The 18,998-nt window shown below is 45.3% G+C and overlaps 1 protein-coding gene across 1 annotated transcript in view; it reads right to left on the minus strand.

Moving 5' to 3' along the window:
* Positions 1-18,998, minus strand: part of LOC141127322 (gametocyte-specific factor 1-like) — a 191,605-nt gene that overhangs the window by 43,288 nt on the left and 129,319 nt on the right. Inside the window, exon 6 of the mRNA XM_073613637.1 lies at positions 10,682-10,762. Within this exon, the coding sequence (XP_073469738.1) occupies positions 10,682-10,762 (81 nt within the window). The remainder of the gene's footprint in view (positions 1-10,681; positions 10,763-18,998) is intronic.

Consider the following 18,998-nt stretch of genomic DNA (forward strand, 5'->3'; position numbering starts at 1 on the left):
GCGAAAAGCTCGATCCACTAGGAAGGTGGTCTTCGCCAATACCCAAATCCAGCTTTACCCAGATTTATCATGGATCATGCTGCAGAAACGCAGGCTTCTACAACCTCTTCTCCACCTGCTGCAGGAAAAAGACATTGTTTACCGATGGGGCTTCCCCTTCAGTCTGACGGCAAGGAAAGATGGACAATCAGCTGTACTGCGATACCCTGAAGAACTAGAGGCTTTCTGTGATACCTTGGGGCTCCCTGTCCCCCGGCTTCAGGATTGGGACTTGCTGGCTACTCCACCCCCTCCTCCCTTGGTCTGGCAGAGGGTCCCTCCGACTAAACGTTCCCGGGGTCAAGGCTCGCCTCATAAGACTACTAAACTTAAAAAAGACTGCAGAGACCAAGTTCTTAGTACTTGATTCTCTCAGTCACAATAAGTACTTTTCCTAAGCTGATCTCCTTGGCTCACCCATTACCTTATGTTCCATATTCCCCTAGGCCTCCCCACTGTTTTTTCTATTCCCCGCAAAAAATATTGGGCGCTTCTAATGGAAGATTTGGCAGTGGTTGTTCTTCCGCTCACCGAACCCCCCCTGTGGATTACTCCTTAGAGTTCCTTAACAGTTTATTTCCTTACGTCCCCCCGGCCTGTTTCACTTCTGGCCGGTGGGACCTATTGGAACTCAGTTAATCTTGCGTTTTGCAGGACATGCAGAATTTATATGCAATGTTTATTATGCACATTGTTAACCTGTCCCTCTCTTCTCTTTCTATCTCTACTTTCCCTTTCCTCACCCTTCCCCTGGCTCGATTCAGGACCCTGACAACCTTCCGCACGGCTCCTCGGCATCCTCTTCATCTTGGGGACCTGGCACTCCGGCAGCTGGATCAGATAAGTATCTTTTTTCTTGCACATACCCATCATGATGGCTAAGGTAATGTCATTGAATGTCCACGGGTTAAACTCCAACAGGAAGAGACATCTGGCGCTCACTGAGTGTAGGCACTCTGGGGCAGATATTATGATTCAGGAGACGCACTTTAACAAAGGGGACTCCTTTACGTTCGCCTCCAGACGATACCCTCAAATATATCAGGCGTTTAATCCTCGCAAACGTGCAGGAGTGGGTATCCTTTTCAAACGTGGTTCACCTTTTCAATGCTCTGAGTCATATATTGACCCAAGAGGACATTACATTATACTACGTGGACAATGGCAATCTCAGGCGGTCACCATATGCAACCTCTATGCCCCAAATACCCATCAGATTAACTTCCTTACTAAAGTATTCACACGTTTGTTCCAATTGCCTAATGAATTCCTGATAGTTGGAGAAGACTTTAATCTATCCCACTCATCGGTACATGACCGCCACGCAGTAGACCCCCGGAACTCACAGACCAGGACAGCTAGAGAATCGAAACTTTTTAGACAGATCACTAGATGGTATGCCCTATTTGACTCTTGGCGGGCCCTTCATCCCCGGGAAAGACAATACACGTTTTACTCTGCGCTTCATCGCATGCATTCTCGTGTTGACTATCTCTTTGTAAACAATGCTACCCTACAGGTCGTTAAAGATACACGCATCCATCCGATCTCCTGGTCGGATCATGCCCCCATTTTCATGATGTTGAACTTGGGCACCCCAAATCGTAGGCCCTGCCACTGGCAACTTAACACTTTCCTCCTACAACACCTTCCTTCCAAGCTGGAGTTAGAAACAGCATTGCAGTATTTTATCGAGAACGCAACCCCTGAGGTCTCCCCCCCTGTCCTTTGGGAGGCCCATAAGGCAGTCCTCTGGGGCCGGTGTATAGCGCTTGCCTCGGCCATGAAGAAAGATGCGATGGCTGTTAAATTGCGGACCAAGTGGGAGCTTAGGACATTGAAGCGAAATCTACAGATCTCTCCAACAACACACCTTCTTAAAAAAAATAGTCTGCCTACGCACGAATTTTAAAGACTTGGCTATAGGCAGAGTGGAAAAAGCTATACGGAGATTGAAACAGCTCTATTATGATAAGGGCAATAAGGCTCACTCCCTCTTGGCTCGCAAACTGACTGAACGCTCAAACGCAACAACTCCTCATCAAATAAATAAAGAGGGCGGCCTAGTTTCCCATCCCCATGATATAGCTCAAATCTTTGTGGAATTTTAATAACCCTGAGATCCCCCATGACACCCCTTCCCCCGAACTTACTGACCGGTTGACTCAGTATCTGGAACTCAGCGGGATCCCCCGACTTCAGGCCTCAGACCTTCTTTCTCTTAATGCAAATATAACCAAGGAGGAAATTACCTCTACCGTTAAGTCCCTGCCCACCCGTAAATCCCCAGACCCTGACGGACTTCCCTATGAATACTATAACTTTTCTCCCTATTCTTCTGCCACACATGTATAAATTATTTAATGCTTTTCTCCAACAAACACCTATACCCTCTGACATGCAGAGGTCCTTCCTCACAATAATCCCAAAACCGGATAAAGTCCCTGCTCTTTGCGCTAGTTAAAGGCCAATAGCACTCCTAAATTCCGATCTAAAAATCTTTACAAAACTCCTCTCTATACGCCTGAATGCGATATTGCCATCCCTGATACATAAAGATCAGGTAGCCTTTGTCCCCCTCCGCCAAGCGGGGTTGGGGTTATTAATTTGATAGATGTGGCGAACAGGGAGGGTCAAGAGTCCCTGGTCTTGGGGCTGGACGCAGAAAAGGCATTTGATCGCCTTGGTTGGCCCTTCCTGTTCGCCACGTTAAGACACATGGGCTTTCGGGGGGCTCTTTTGAGGGCCATCCAACACTTGTACACAAATCCCACATCCCAGGTTAAGAACCCCTTTGCTATGCCCCCCACTTTCTCGATAGCGAACGGTACCCGTCAGGGATGCCCGCTCTCCCCCTTACTGTTTGCATTATGTGTAGAACCCCTGTCGGCGTCCATTCGCAGAAACCCGAATATACGGGGGATATCGGTCCGAGGGAGGGAGTTCAAATTAGCTTTGTTCACGGACGATATCTTACTTACCCTTACTCAACCTCGAATATCACTACCAAATCTACACGGCGAACTGGAAACCTACGAATCCCTCTCCGGTTACAAAATTAATGCATCCAAATCAAAAGCACTCCCAATTAACATCCCGGATGTAGAAGTACAACATCTACAGCAGTGTTTTCCCTACCATTGGAAGACCTCAGCCCTGAAATACTTAGGGGTTCAAATTACCCCATCCTACGCATCCTTATATCAAGCAAACTTCCCACCCCTCTTCCGCCAAATAAGAGATCTTATACAAAAATGGAAAACCCACCATATTTCCCTTTTGGGCAGGGTGGCATCTGTAAAGATGACCATTCTCCCCAAACTTTTGTACTTGTTCCAGACATTGCCCATCCCAGTCCCTTATGGACAACTGTGGAAGCTTCAGGCAGACCTGGTGCGCTTTGTCTGGAACTACAAGAGACACAGGATACCCCGCTCAGTGCTAGTAGCATCCCGAACGGATGGGGGGTTGGCATTTCCTGACTTGGTGAAGTATTACCAAGCATCTCAACTGCGGGCTATTACCTCCTGGTTTCCCCAACGGGCATATAATAAATGGGTGGAAATTGAAAAGATATGGCTAACTCCTATACATCCAAACAGCCTGCTCTGGAGTGCGAATGCGAGGGTGGACTCGGAGACTCCTGGGGTCAATGACCCTACTCAGGTCGCTTTGGCGAAGATTGTCTCATGCCCATGGGCTTAGCTCAGAGCAATCACTCCTCACATCCTTTCTCTATAACCCGGATCTGCCTGCCGGTCTAACACGCCAGATGTGTCTTCCTTGGGCAACACGGAATCTTTTTCATATGGGTCACTTGGTGGACCCCAGGACACGAAGAAAGCTATCGTTTGCCCAATTACAGACAAAACATGACTTGCCTCGTCAGAAGTTTTATGGATATCTGCAGATACGTCATTATGCACAGTCTATTACCCCGAACCTCCAAATTTCAGCCCCATCCCCTTTTGAGAGCATAATCCTAGAAGGTACAGCACGCCGAGGCTTGATAGCTGATATCTACCGGTTGCTTAACTCTCACTCCATCACCACCCACGGCAAACATGCGTAAATGCTCCGTTGGGAAAAAGTTTTGGGGGAGGTGCTCCTGGAGGGGACATGGCGGGCAATCTGGTCTCAGGCGGCAAAAAGCTCCTACTGTACCCTCTATAAGGAGAACTCATACAAAAACCTCTATTTTTGGTACCTGACACTGGACGTGCTCCATGTCATATACCCCTCGTGCTCGGATAGGTGTTGGCGCTGTGGGAAAGAAAAAGGCACTCTCGGGCGTGGCTAGCCGCCGAGGAAGATGGACGCATAGCGGGACAGCTCCTCAGTGAGGAAGTATAACAGAGCAACTCAGGCCCGCTACACGGCGCTAACCGGCTCAAAATTTTCTCTAGGAATTCCCAGCATACCAGCCGGCCATGTCCCGCAAAATATTGAGTGACCACACACCGAAAATGCTGACAAAGCTGGTGTTCCCGCCGGAGATAGAGGTTAGTGGGGCACAAGATGGCGGCAGCCCGCCCGAAACGAGGGAGGCTCGTGGGAAAGAAAAAGGCACTCTCGGGCGTGGCTAGCCGCCGAGGAAGATGGACGCATAGCGGGACAGCTCCTCAGTGAGGAAGTATAACGGAGCAACTCAGGCCCGCTACACGGCGCTAACCGGCTCAAAATTTTCTCTAGGAATTCCCAGCATACCGGCCATGTCCCGCAAAATATTGAGTGACCACACACCGAAAATGCTGACAAAGCTGGTGTTCCCGCCGGAGATAGAGTTTAGTGGGGCACAAGATGGCAGCAGCCCGCCCGGAACGAGGGAGGCTTACACAGATCTCCCTGACGTGATGCAGGGAGAATTAGAAAGCACAGCGGCTCCCCTGTCTCCTGCCCAAGATGCTGACACTGACCCCCTCACTAGCAGCCCGGCTAGAGCGAGGATGCGGATGGCTGCTCCGCGCCAGCATTCACCTCAGCAGCAGCCCCAGGAATTGAGGCCCAGGCTTTTCACACATTGCAGTCCGGCCAGGCCTTACACAGCTCCATGGCATCATTCCACACCACAGGGCAGCCAGTACTGGACACCACACTTAAGGACATGTTAATGTTCTTACAGACTTCCTTAATAACAGACATTTCCTCCCTATTCCATAAAATAACTACAGATATGACAAACATGGATCGAAGGGTTACTACCATTGAGAAAGGTATGGCAGAGTGCACAACCACTGAACGATCTGACTGACACTTACACAGAAGTTAAAAAGGAGCAGGATTGGGTCAGGGCCAAGCTGGCCGATTTGGAAGACCACTCTAGACGCAACAACGTCAAGCTAAGGGGGGGTCCCTGAAAACATCCCACCTGCAGATCTCTCATAATACGCCAGAGACCTCATGCATTTTATCCTGCCTGATGTGTCGCCTAGAGACCTCATTATAGATAGGATTCACAGGATCTCCAAACCTCCACACCTCGCAGCTTCCGTACCACGAGATGTGTTAATGAGGGTTCATTTTTTTCATGTAAAGGAAAAAATGATGACAGAAGCTCAGTCAAAAATGCCACTGCCATGTCCTTATGAACAGTTACAGCTGTATCCTGATTTGTCCAAATACACACTCCAACTTAGGAGGAACCTAAACCCAATCACGAAAGGCCTCCATAATCATAAAATTGTGTACAAGTGGCGCTATCCCGCGACCCTGCTCATTTCCAAAAATGGAGCCATTCACACTGTCACAGACCTGAATAAGGGAATGCGACTCTTACATGATTGGGGCATCATTCTAGAACCCCCCAAAGAAGGAAACCCACCCTTGCCGCAAAGAAAGAACCCGCACCGTCGTCGGTACCAAGACCCCAATGGATACCAGCACGAATTCCACACCTGAATATACTGGGGCCATTGTATCAACTAATCTTCTTCCTCACAGCTTAATGCTTAGTGTTTAATACTACTATTCCTCGGTTACTAACTTTGTTTCTCCCCCACTGCAGCATAGCTGATTCAGCTGCATTCTGCCGCTCCGTATTATACTGGAAGTATAGCATAACTAGCTGGAAAACACCAGCTCTGCAACTTAGCACACTTTGACCTGACTTACTGTTTGTTTTGTTTTATTTTGCTACCTTATTTTTTTGCTGATAGAACATCAAGCCTGCAAGCCTACGACACCTTAATATCCATAGATACCTCCTCAACAGACAACCTTCACCAACTATATCTACAGTCGACCTTCTACTAACTGTAAGTGTTACCCATCCCACCTAACACAAAACAGGTCACCAACCTAAGACCATGCCACTTAATATAGTATCGATCAACGCCAGAGGACTAAATCACCCGGCAAAAAGGCACTCCCTTTGGCAAACGTCTGACAAGCTGAAAAGCGATGTTGTCTGTGTTCAGGAGACACACCTATTACCCAATTCGATAGATTTTTGTCGCAACAACAAATACCCCCATATCTACCATGCTACCTCTGAGTCCAAGACAAAAGGGGTTCTCATCACCATAAAAAACACAGTGGACCTCCACCTGACCCAAACTATATCTGACCCCCAAGGCAGATACATTGATCGGTACTATAAATAAGGTCACATATACCATTCTGAATATCTACGCACCGAACGTCAACCAAATGCGTTTCATTAGACACACCTTGCGAAAGGCCCAAGCAGTTAAACAAGGACATCTGCTGATATGTGGAGATTTTAATATAGTTGCGGATGTGCATATGGATACCACTTCGGCAAACAAAAGACGAGAGTCCCCACTGAAGAGCTTCCTTCATTCACAGGATCTTTATGATGTGTGGAGATGTCATCATGGTTCTGAAAAGGATTACACCTACTTCTCCCCACACCATAAATCGTACTCAAGATTGGACATGTTTATTACTGATAAGTGGTTGTTACAAAAAATTAATGCTTCGGCGATCCACACCATGACATGACATGGTCAGACCACACCCCGATCACAATCTCCATTGATGACACAGGCCACCAGAGGAATGTATTCCTATGGCGAGCAAACAATTATGTACTACAACACCCAACCTACTCACAGGAAATTGAAAATCAATTGAAAGAATACTTTGACATTAACGGTGGCTCGGTGGGTGACCCTGTCGTGGTGTGGAATGCACATAAGGCGGTGATCCGCGGTGTACTATTGAAACTAAGTTCTATCTGTAAACGGAAAAAAACTCAGCGTATTGATGAACTGACATTACAAATTACTAACCTTGAGTCAGCCCACAAATCCAAACTGAACTCCACCCTATTGGCCCAACTACTCACCCTTAGACAGGAACTCAGGACACTACTTCTCAATTCGTTCGAACATATGCAACGAAAACTTAAAGCAATATCGTACTCCACATCTAATAAGGCAGGCAAACGACTGGCACAACGTCTAAAGGGCAATAGAATCAAAACTAAGATACCCCATTTGATTCACCCACACACTAAACAGAAACTGACCAACCCACAAGATATAGCTAACGTGTTTAGCGATTATTACAGTGACCTCTATAACCTTAGAAACGATGTCACTACGAACCAACCCTCCAGCGAAAATATTGATGAATTCTTGCACCAAATAAAACTCCCTCAGTTGACCGAAGCCCAACTACACTCCATAAACGCCCCCCTTCACTGACCAGGAAATTCTCGCAACAATCTCTGCGTTACCGTCGGGGAAAGCACCGGGACCTGACGGCCTAACAGGGGAGTACTTTAAACAATTCTCTAAAACGCTGATACCATACCTCACCCAATTTTGTAACAATGCAGCATCATCTTCCATGTTTGTCAAAGAATCATTGAGTGCACTAATAATTACACTCCCAAAACCAGGAAAAGAACCGACATCACCTCAGAACTTTCGTCCCATATCCCTTCTAAACCTAGATGTCAAAATTTATGCTAAAGCTATTGCTAGACGTTTATTAGAGCTCATGCCTTTCCTCATTCATGTAGATCAGTCAGGTTTCACCAAGGGGCAACAAGCACCTGATGCCACTAGGCGTATGATCAATTTAATACACCATGCAGAGGCTACTGGAACGCCTTCTCTGCTGCTTTCTTTAGACGCAGAGAAGGCATTCGATAGAGTCCATTGGGTATATCTACAGAGAGTACTTCTTAAATTTGGGTTCAGAGACAACATTTATAGGGCAATCATGGCTCTTTACTCTAATCCTTCTGCACAAGTTTACTCGGCTGACATGTTGTCAAATGGTACACGCCAAGGATGCCCCGTCACCTCTTATTTTTAATATGATGATGGAACCTTTGGCAGAACATGTACGCTCAAATCCGCTGATCACGGGATTAAAGATAGGTCGAACCTCACATAAAATAAGCCTATTTGCGGATGACGTCATCCTAATTCTAACTAACCCCACTTCTTCCGTAGCGGAAGCCCACAAATTACTTCACTGGTTTGGAGAAGTCTCTTATTATAAATTAAACACTACTAAATCCCATATCTTAGACTTGAAAATAGACGCCACTACAAAAAACTTATTACAAGTTCAATTCCCCTTCGCTTGGTCAGATAAAAGTATCTCATATCTTGGTATTCAACTCACTAGATCGGTTAAACACCTCTTCTCGGCCAACTATAAACCACTCCTTACTAAATTGCAAACTGAAACTCAACCTATGATTAAACAAGAAATTTCATGGTCAGGCAGATTAGCGGCTTTCAAAATGTTCCACCTGCCACAAATTTTCTATTTGTTTCGAACTATCCCCATTCCCCTGCCCAAGTACTTCTTTAAATCCCTTCACACATTGTTCAACAAATGCATATGGAAAGGATCTAAACCTCGGTGTGCTCAATCGAAACTCTTAAAACATAAGCTAGCGGGAGGCTCTGGCACCATTGAATTTGAAGACTACCACACTGCGTCGGTGTTGGAACAGCTTACTGAGTGGTTCCAACCACAACCATGTAAATTATGGATTACAATAGAAAGTCAGTCACTGATCCGCCCAAATTTGAAATACTGGGTGATGAGTACACCCTTCCTTCCTAAACTGACTCCCGCACTATCCCCCACCATGCTAGCGTCGGCACAAGCCTGGAAAAAATTAATCATAGAAAGTACTAACTACCCTAATCTTCCACAGATACCAATCCCACTTGAATCCTTACATCAAATCTCTTGTCTAAAAGGTAGAAGTTTTTTACCTTGCTATAGGGGCATGCTATACTATAATTTGCAGCTTGCTATTGGGGTACTCTGAAGGCAGGAGGAGCCAGAAGCATCGGTGGGGGACCCCAGCAGAGAAGAATCGGGGCTGCTCTGTGCAAAACTATTACACAGAGCAGGTAAGTATAACATGTGTGCTGTTTAAAAAAAATACTTTAAAGACTGTACAGGGAAGATCAGCATCTGAACCCAGAGAAGGTGGAGGCTGATAGACTGGAGGTAATAAAAGGCATTACAATTACATTTAAAGTAAACTTTTACATGGAGGCAAGCCACATTACATGAGGGCAGGGCACATTACGTGGGAGCAAGGCACATTACATGAGGGCAGGGCAGATTTCAAGGAGGCAGGGCACATTACAAGGAGGCACGGCACATTACGTGGGAGCAGGGCATATTACATGAGGGCAGGGCACATGGGAACAGGGCACATTACAAGGAGACAGGGAACATTACAGGGGGCAGGGCACATGGGAACATTACATGAGGGCAGGGCACATGGGAACAGGGCACATTACAAGGAGGCAGGGAACATTACAGGGGGCAGGGCACATTATGTGGGAACAGGGCACATTATGTGGGAGCAGGGCACATTACATGCGCCCCAGTGTGAAAGGGGTCTAAATAAAAAATGTGCTCTGTGTCTGATGATATTTTACCAGATTCAACCTCCAATAGTATATACAGTACATCTCTTCTGTCTGTTATTCTCAGAGTGGATTAAAGATTTTGCTCCCTAAGCATATAGTTGGTTATTTATATTTACCACTGCATATAGATTTTTAAGAATAAATTGCCTTTTTTTAAACTTTACATATTAAATTATACACCACACTTTTTTTTTTTTTTTCAGGTTATTATCCGATTAATTGAAACAATAATCGGCTAACTAATCGATTATGAAAATAATCGTTAGTTGCAGCCCTAAAAAGAATCACCTGAAACTTTTCTGAAGTTGTCCTATCGCATGTTGCATAGGTGTGAACGGTCCCTTTACACAATGATGGGCTTTCTATTATGAATTGTAGCATGACAGCCAAAACATCAAAGATTGTTCTGTTCACAATTGTGAACAGGCATAAGAAAGATTAATACTTCAAAACTATGTTTTTAACATGTTTTGTAGCTCCTTTAACAAGACAGAAGCCCCTTCAATTAGTAATATTGGGTCACAGAGCTTCCTTTCTTGGAACTCAGATGACAAACTGCTTCTACTCAGGTATGAGAAAATTAGAAGATTATGAATTTGCTTATCTACTGTATTTTCCCTTCATTGAAAGCTACTTACCCTCAAACATACAAGTTGGAAACTATTGCTGAAAGGCAAACGGATCATTCTGTGCCTGGCCATAAAAGAAAGGCTAAAGTCTGATGTATGCAAACAGTAACTTTAATATTGTAATTCATATACCTTTATCCCAGTCTTCAGTACATGGTGGAGCACTCCATTGGCTTGGGTTGACATCTCTCTTGTACAGGCTTTTTTCATCAGCTAAAAGCAAACAAAATATAGACTTAAGCAATCAAATGAGAACATACAATTCTATTTAAAACTCTACCATCCCAAGTATCTAATTTTTGTATCAAGCAGTTATAGGAGTGGACTGGACCCATGTCCCCTAATGAACTTCAAGAAAAGGATTTTATGGCATGCCAAGCATCCTATTTTCTTAAAGAAAAAGTTCACCTTTTAAACATGGTACACCCCTTTTTAGGGTGTAACATGCAACATTATTTCTGAAGGTTCAAAATTCATCCAAGCCATTGCAGGATATGAACTGTTGAACACTGGCTGACCAGGTCTGATCTATTTCTGTAGGTCATCCAAGTATCCCAGAATAGGGATGCCCTGAGAGCGTAGCAGAACAAGCACAGATGAAAACCTTAAGTGCAGTGGATACTCCAAAGGGAATGGCCACAAACTAGTAGTGTTGGGTGCCAACAGCAAAATACCAGAAGCACTGGTGCACAGGAAAGATTAGAAATAGGAAAGCATGCTTTATGTCCACAGATGCCATGAAATTCCCTGGCTGGAGGGAGGAAATGGCTGATCATGCAGATTCCACACAATTTTTGCACTCTCATATAGGCATTGAGAGCCTTTGAATTCAGAATCAGGTGGACATCTTGTTGGCCTTTTAGAATTGCGAACAGATTGGAAAAGAGCACCTGAAACTGTTCCCATTCTCGGACCAGGAAGGCAACACTCCAATACAGGAGCTGCACCACAGCAGGCTCTCAAGTATTTGTGGGGAAAGGTGGACAGCATGAAGCGAGGCAGGGGAGGAGATTGGAAATCTCTCAAACAAGCCTTTGAATAACACACTTATGATTTATTATTAAAACTTCATAGAACCAAAATAATCTTGTAGGGCATCTCCTCAATGCGAGAAGGACTTGGAAGCCTTAGGGGTCCAGGGTTTGTTGCCGAGGCTAAAAAGGGTAATCTTCCCACTGGTGACTCCCTTGAGAAAAAGAGGAAACGTGAGATCCAGTTTCCCATCTACACAGAAATACAGAGCTTGCAGCAGGAGCTCCAGTTGCTGGACAACAATAGGATCCATAAGCTTCCTGGTCAAATCCATAATCCACAAGGTTAAAAAAGGAGAATTCCAGGTATGGATATTTTTACAAAAATACATTGGGTCCAGCTTGGAACAATGCCTATAGCATGAAAATACACAAAACTGCAATAAGCAATGCACAGGACAAGGGAGTCCAACTTGATCGGAGCAAATCAAATTTGTCAGTATGTGAAGGTGCAAACGGGTGTACTGGACTTATGGTTACTGCAGCTTCTGAAACCTCTAGGGTAGAGGAACAAAAATGTAAATGGGTGTGACAGTGCCTTGACATTGTTCAATATTCTACAATATATTGGACACTTGAGGTTTCTCTCTTTGGCCTTGAGGCAATTCCTGCTACTCTGCCAGAGGCGGAAAGGTTCTCCAAGATGTGCAAGCGGTTTCAGCTCCAGCTGCTACAGCAGCCTGCAACTCTTCTGCCCACACAAGCTCCTGGAGTGGATTACAGCCCACGAGTGAAAAAAAAAAAAAAACAAAAAAAAAAAAAAACAAAAAAAAAAAAAAAAAAAAAAAAAAACACAGTCCTGTAGATTATGGTTTATTAATGGTTATCTGCCATCCCGCGAAGATCTCCCCCATTCTTGTGGATGTGATTGTGCTACATCTTGAGGTCTGTGGTTGTGATACACTGCTGAGTTTCCTCTATTCCATATGATTGCAATGGATTTTCTGCTGTGTGTATGTTTTTATTAAAGGGTTTAACTGCGCTATGGTTTTGCGCTTTTAATTTGTGCTTGCTCCTTACAGTTACATGCATATAGCATATCTGTGGGACATGGCTACTGGTGATCTCCACTAGCTTCTGCATCCTGTGCCAAGTGGCTGGCCTGCTGCATAATGAATACATGTGGCGGCTCGCTCAGGTGCCACATCGCTTCACATTTTCACAATAACCGTAAAGGGTTTTCTGACTGCATAAAGTGGAGGTGGGGCAATGACCTCACACTCTCCCCCTCGTTCAGAGAATGCTTTGAATTTGGTGGGGAAAAAAAAGCAGAGCATTCTCTGAATGGGACTCAAGCCAAGTGGGCTACCTCCTGTGTTCAAAATGCAGCAGGGCAGCTGCTCGGCAGAGGACCCGGAAGGTAGTGATCATTGTAGTAGCAGTGCCTACTATAGTGATTTTCAGCTTAGAGAGATCCCAGAGGTACGACAGACTAACATGGCAGCAACAGTAGGTTGTCGTGCAGGGCCTGCTGTTAAGGCAAAAAATAGGATTTTTATAACCGCTTACCTGTAAAAATCCTTTTCTTGGAGTACATAATGGGACACAGAGCCTTAATTAATTAGTTAATGGGTTATGGGCCACCTTTAGGTGTTGACACTGGTGTACCCAATACAGGAAGTTGACTCCCCTATATAACCCCTCCTCCTTCCAGGAACACCTCAGTTTTTGTAGCCAAGCAATTGACTTAAACCCCATAAAAAGAGGGGATGGACCTCTGTCCCCCATGATGTACTCCAAGAAAAGGATTTCACAGGTAAGCTGTTATAAAAATCCTATTTTCTTTATCGTACATCATGGGACACCGAGCCTTAATTACTTAATGGGACATCCCTTAGCAATGCTACTTGAGGGGAGGGAGACACAACCCGTAGGGCACCCCCAGACCTGAGGACTTCTACTGCTGCCTGCAGCACACTGCGCCCGAAGGCGATATCCTCATTCTTCCTTACATCCACTTGATAAAATTTTGTGAATGTATGTATTCAAGACCAAGTTGCTGCGTTGCAGATCTGAGCCATGGAGGTCTGGTAACGCACTGCCCAAGAAGCACTAACCGCTCTGGTAGAGTGTGCCTTGACTTGAAAAGGGGGAATCTTACCCTTTAAATCATAAGTTTGAATAATAACTTGCCAAATGCACTTGGCGACAGTGGATTTCGACGCTGCCTGTCCTTTCTTAGGACTTTCTGGCAGAATAAATAAGACATCAGTCTTACGAATCTGAGCAGTTGCCTTTAAATAGATTTGCACTGCTCTCACCACATCAAGATAATGTAGTGAGTTTTCTTCCCTGGAACATGGTTTTGGAAAAAACAATGGCAGGACAATATCTTGATTCAGGTGAAAACCTGAAACTACTTTTGGTGAAAAGCCTGTATGAGGGCGTAACACCACTCTGTTCTCATGAATAATCAAATATGGCTCTTTACAAGAAAGAGCAGCCAATTCCGAAACCCTCCTTGCTGAGGATATATCAACCAAAAATACCAGCTTTCTTGTCAAAAGGACTAAGGCCTCATGCACACGAGACGCTGTTAAATGCGCGTTCAGAGGCAGTTGGACACTTTTTTCAACTGCCCCTGAACTCATTCAATGTTATCCTATGTGTTCATGTACACAATCTCGTTTTTTGGCGTTTTTAGGCAGTTGTGTTTAACCTCGTTTTTCAAGAAGCAAAAAAATGGGTTCAGGCGCAAAAGTTTTCCACGTTTCAGACGCTAAACGCCGGTACCGCATTTACGTTTTTAAAGGAACCCTATTTTTTGGACCAGAAAACACAGAAATATGATGGTAAACTGCAGCAGAGAATGACATTTTGCGACCCGACTTTGGGGACCCACAGTGGAACTAGCACTACAACATATCCAAATTTGGGGTTCCTAGCACCAAGTGGCCCCGAGATACGGGGCTCCAAAGTCGGGTTGCAAAATGTCAAGCACTTTTCTGCAGCAGAGAATGACATTTTGCGACCCGACTTTGGGGCCCCTGTATGTCGGGGCCCCTGTATGTCGGGGCCACTTGGTGCTAGAAACCCCGGCTATTGGATATGTTGTAGTGTTAGTTCCACTTTGTTAGCACACCAAATTTGGGGTTCCTAGCACCAAGTGGCCCTGGGATACGGGGGCCCCAAAGTTGGGTCACAAAATGTCATTCTCTGCTTTGCAGACGCTTCTAGACGCAAACGCGGTAAAACGCCACTTAACGTAGCATGCAAACGCGTCAAAACGGGCGTTTTAAATGCCGGTTTCAGCTTTTAAAAACATGTGTTCAGCAGAGTTTGCCTGGCGTCTTGTGTGCATGAAGCCTTAAGGAATATGCTGTATCTATTCAAATGGCTGTTTCTGTAACACAGACAAAACTAAATTCAAGTCCGAAGGGCTCAAGGGTGCGGATTAATCCACATCACCCCTTGCATAAAACCCCAGATTAAAGAATGTGTAGCAAGCGGTCTTTGAAATAAAATCGATAAGGCTGAGACTTGGCCCTTTATAGTAATCAGGGCCAATTTCATCTCTACGCCTAATTGTAGAAAGGCAAGAATTCTGCCTATGATATATTTCCAAAGGTGCCAACCCTTGGATTCACACCAGGAAACAAACCTTCCAAACCATATAATATATAGTTCTGGAAGCTGGCTTCCTAGCATTAATCAAAATTGAAATTACTGACCCGGAAAGTCCACGTTCCTTCAGAATGTGGGTTTCAATAGCCAGGCCGTTAAATTTAGCGTTCGTAAAGTAGGATGGAATATCGGCTCCTGTGAAAGCAGGTTTGGCCTTAGTGGAAGGGGCCATGGACCCCCCACTGCCATCTTTACGATTTCTGCGTACCATGACCCTCTGGGCCATGCTGGTGCTACCAGAATTACCGGCTTTCTTTCCAGCTTGATCCTGCAAAGAAGTTGTGGCAGGAACTGAACAGGGGGAATGCATAGATCAGTGAGAACCGATCCCACAGGGTCACCAATGTATCTGTTCCGCATGCGAATGGATCCCTTGTCCTGGACACAAAGTTGACTAACTTAATGTTGAATCTGGATGCTAAAAGATCTACGTCCGGAGTCCATCTTTGGCAAACCGCCCAAAAGACGTTGGGGTGAAGAGAACATTCCCCTGGGAATAACTGCTGGCGACTTAAGTAGTCCGCCTGCCAATTCTCTACTTCCAGGATGAAAACTGCCGATAGGCATGGGACATTCCTTTCTGCCCAAGTTAGAATATGGTTCACCTCTCTCTGAGCTGAGAGACTCTTGGTGCCCCCTTGGTGATTGATATAGGCCACAGCCGTGGCATTGTCGGATTGGATCCTTACAGGACAATTCTTTAACCTGGAGGTTCAGGTTTTCAAAGCCAGACACGCTGCCTGAATCTCTAGGATGTTGATGGGCAGGGTTCTTTCGGATCTCAACCACTGTCCTTGGACTGTCGTTTTCTCTAGTATCGCGCCTGAGAGGCTGGCATCTGTCATTACTACTTTCCAAATAATTGGTCTGAAGAATTTTCCTTTCAGCAGATTCTGGGTTAGTAACCACAAATTGAGGCTTTGGGACACCCTTGAGAACAGCCACATTGGCAAGTCCAAAGCTTGGGTCGCTTTGTTCCAAGCAGACAGGATACTGTTTTTCAACAGTCTCGAATGGAACTGTGCATAGGGAACTGCTTCGAATGAAACTGATGCAAAGGCGAATAAGAGGGATCTTTTTGACCTGGCCTTCCGCACCAGCTCTCATATGGAGCTGATCTTTGCCGGAGGCAAGAACACCCATTTTTGGGCTGTGTCTATGATCAGGCCCAAATACTCCAGCTTTCTTAGTGGTTTTAAGGAAGACGTCTCTAGGTTGAGAATCCAACCCAGACTTTCCAGGTAACTGGTTGTAATGCATACACTTTGCTCCAAGCGAGCCACTGATTGGTCTATTAACAATAGATCATCTGGGTACCCCAAGACTGTTATGCCCTGTTCCCTTAGCCTGGATAGAGGTGGGGCTAGTACTTTTGTGAACACCCTGGGTGCTGTGGCTAGTCCGAAGGGCAAGGCTATGAACTGGAAGTGCTGTTCTACTTCGAACCGCAGAAACCTCTGGTGAGCAGGGAATATAGGGACATGCAGATATGCATCTCTGATGTTGATGGACGCCAGAAGTTCTCCTCCTTGTAGGATGGAAACTACTGACTTAAATGACTCCATGCGAAAGGAGCGTATCTTCAGAAACTGATTTAGATTTCTTAGATCTAGAACGGGTCTTACACCCCATTTGGCTTTGGTACCGTAAACAGGTTTGAATAAAACCCCGAACCTTGCTCTTGTGTGGGAATCTGTAGGATCACCCCCTGAGCCAATAACCGGTCTAGTGCTTGAAACAGAGATAGTCTTGGATCTTTGGGAACATTTGATCTCAGAAAACAAGACTGTGGAAACTCCAGGAATTCTAGTTTGTATCCTAGAGAGACCGTTGAGAGAATCCATCTATCCTGAATTTTCCTTTGCCAGACTTCTGAGTATTTTGGAGGTCTCCCCCCCCCCCCCCCACCTTGGTGAGGGGGGACGCCTCTTCATGAGGAGGCCTTAGCATTCTGCTTTGCAGATTTGCGGCCCCAGGTCTTCTTTTGTGCCTGGGACTGACCCTGAGGTTTTCCTCTAGATTCTGACAGCGGAGGCCGTCGCCACTGCCTAGAAGTGGATGCCCCTGGCGCAGGAGAAAAAGTCAGTTTAAGTGAAGGACGTTTATACTTTCCTTTGACTGGCAAAAGAGTACTCTTTCCACTAGAAATTGTCTGGATGTATTTATCCAAATCATTGCCAAATGGGTCACTCCCCATGAAAAGGGAAAGAGGCTTTTAACAACAAATCCAACTTTTTATCTGTTGGATCTTTAAGCATTTGCACATTGTCAACTGGACAAGTCAAACTTTTATTCATACTGGAAATCGCAACATCAACTGCTGGAACGTTACATCTTTTGGTGAATTTTTCCTCCTTGGCATAGAGTACTGAGAATCACTTTGGAGGGAGAAAATGCTTATCCGGATGATCCCATTCAGCATAAATAAGCTCCTCTAGTAATGCGTGGACAGGAAACGTATGCACAGGTTGTGAGGGTTTCAAGGAACCCAAGGAAGAAACCGAACTTTCAGCTGGCTGTGTTAAGGGTAGATGAAAGTGGAGCGAACCATCTCTGTAAGGAGCTGTACCTCAAATTGTGAAGCTGAATCATCAACGGTTTCCTCTACAGAGGAATGATCGGTTTGCTCTTCCTCTCGATCGTCTGAGGGTAATACCTCATCCTGTCCATACTGTTCCCTTAGTAAAGGGTTTGAAGTGGGAGAGAGGGATCTAGCATGCTTCCTATCCCCCTGAATGGAGGATGCAATTAAAGCCGCTAATCTTCCTTCTAAGCCTTGCAAGGCAGAAGAAAATGCATCTTCAGTCACGTATACAGGAGCTGAAGTGTGAAAAGCAGTTGCACCACCAAATCGGTTCCAAAGACTTACCCTGGCTTGCCATGTCAGGTATCTCCGGAGAGGATGACAGTGTGGAGGCATGACTGGAGTTGCCAGCGCCTGGGGATGGATTTTTTGGTGCCTTAGTAGTAACCTTGGAAGCCATAGTGCAAAGCACAAAAGCAGAGGCACTAAGAATACTGCAATAGTAAGAAAAATAGGATTTTTAAAACTGCTTATCTGTAAAATCCTTTTCTTGGAGTACATCACAGGACACAGAGCCTCAAGTAATTACTTGGTGGGATGTCCCATAGCAATGCTACTTGAGGGGAGGGAGACACAACCCGTAGGGCACCCCCAGACCTTGAGGAATTATATTGCTGCCTGCAGGACACTGCGCCCGAAGGTGATATCCTCATTCCATCTTACATCTACTTGATAAAATTTTGTAAATGTATGCACTGAAGACCATGTCAAGGCCTTGCAGATCTGAGACATGGAGGCCTGGTGACGCATTGCCCAAGAAGCACCAACCGCTCTGGTAGAGTGCGCCTTAACTTGAAAAGGGGGAATATTTCCCTTTAAATCATAAGCTTGAATTATAACCTGCCGAATCCACTTAGCCACAGTGGATTTTGACGCTGCCTGTCCTTTTTTAGGACCCTCTGGCAGAATAAATAAGACATCAGTCTTACGAATCTGAGCAGTTTTCTTTAAATAGATCTTCACTGCTCTCACCACATCAAGACAATGTAGTGACTTTTCTTCTTTGGAACATGGTTTTGGAAAAAACTATGTCAGGACAATATCTTCAGATGAAAGCCTGAAACCACTTTTGGCAAAAAGTCTGGACGAGGACGTAACACCACTCTGTCCTCATGAATAACCAACATGGTTTTTGAAAAAAACGGCAGGACAATATCTTGGTTCAGGTGGAAACCTGAGACCACTTTTGGTAAAAAACCTGGACGAGGGC

This window comes from Aquarana catesbeiana, linkage group LG02 (assembly GCF_042186555.1).
Source record: "Aquarana catesbeiana isolate 2022-GZ linkage group LG02, ASM4218655v1, whole genome shotgun sequence".
NCBI lineage: Eukaryota > Metazoa > Chordata > Amphibia > Anura > Ranidae > Aquarana > Aquarana catesbeiana.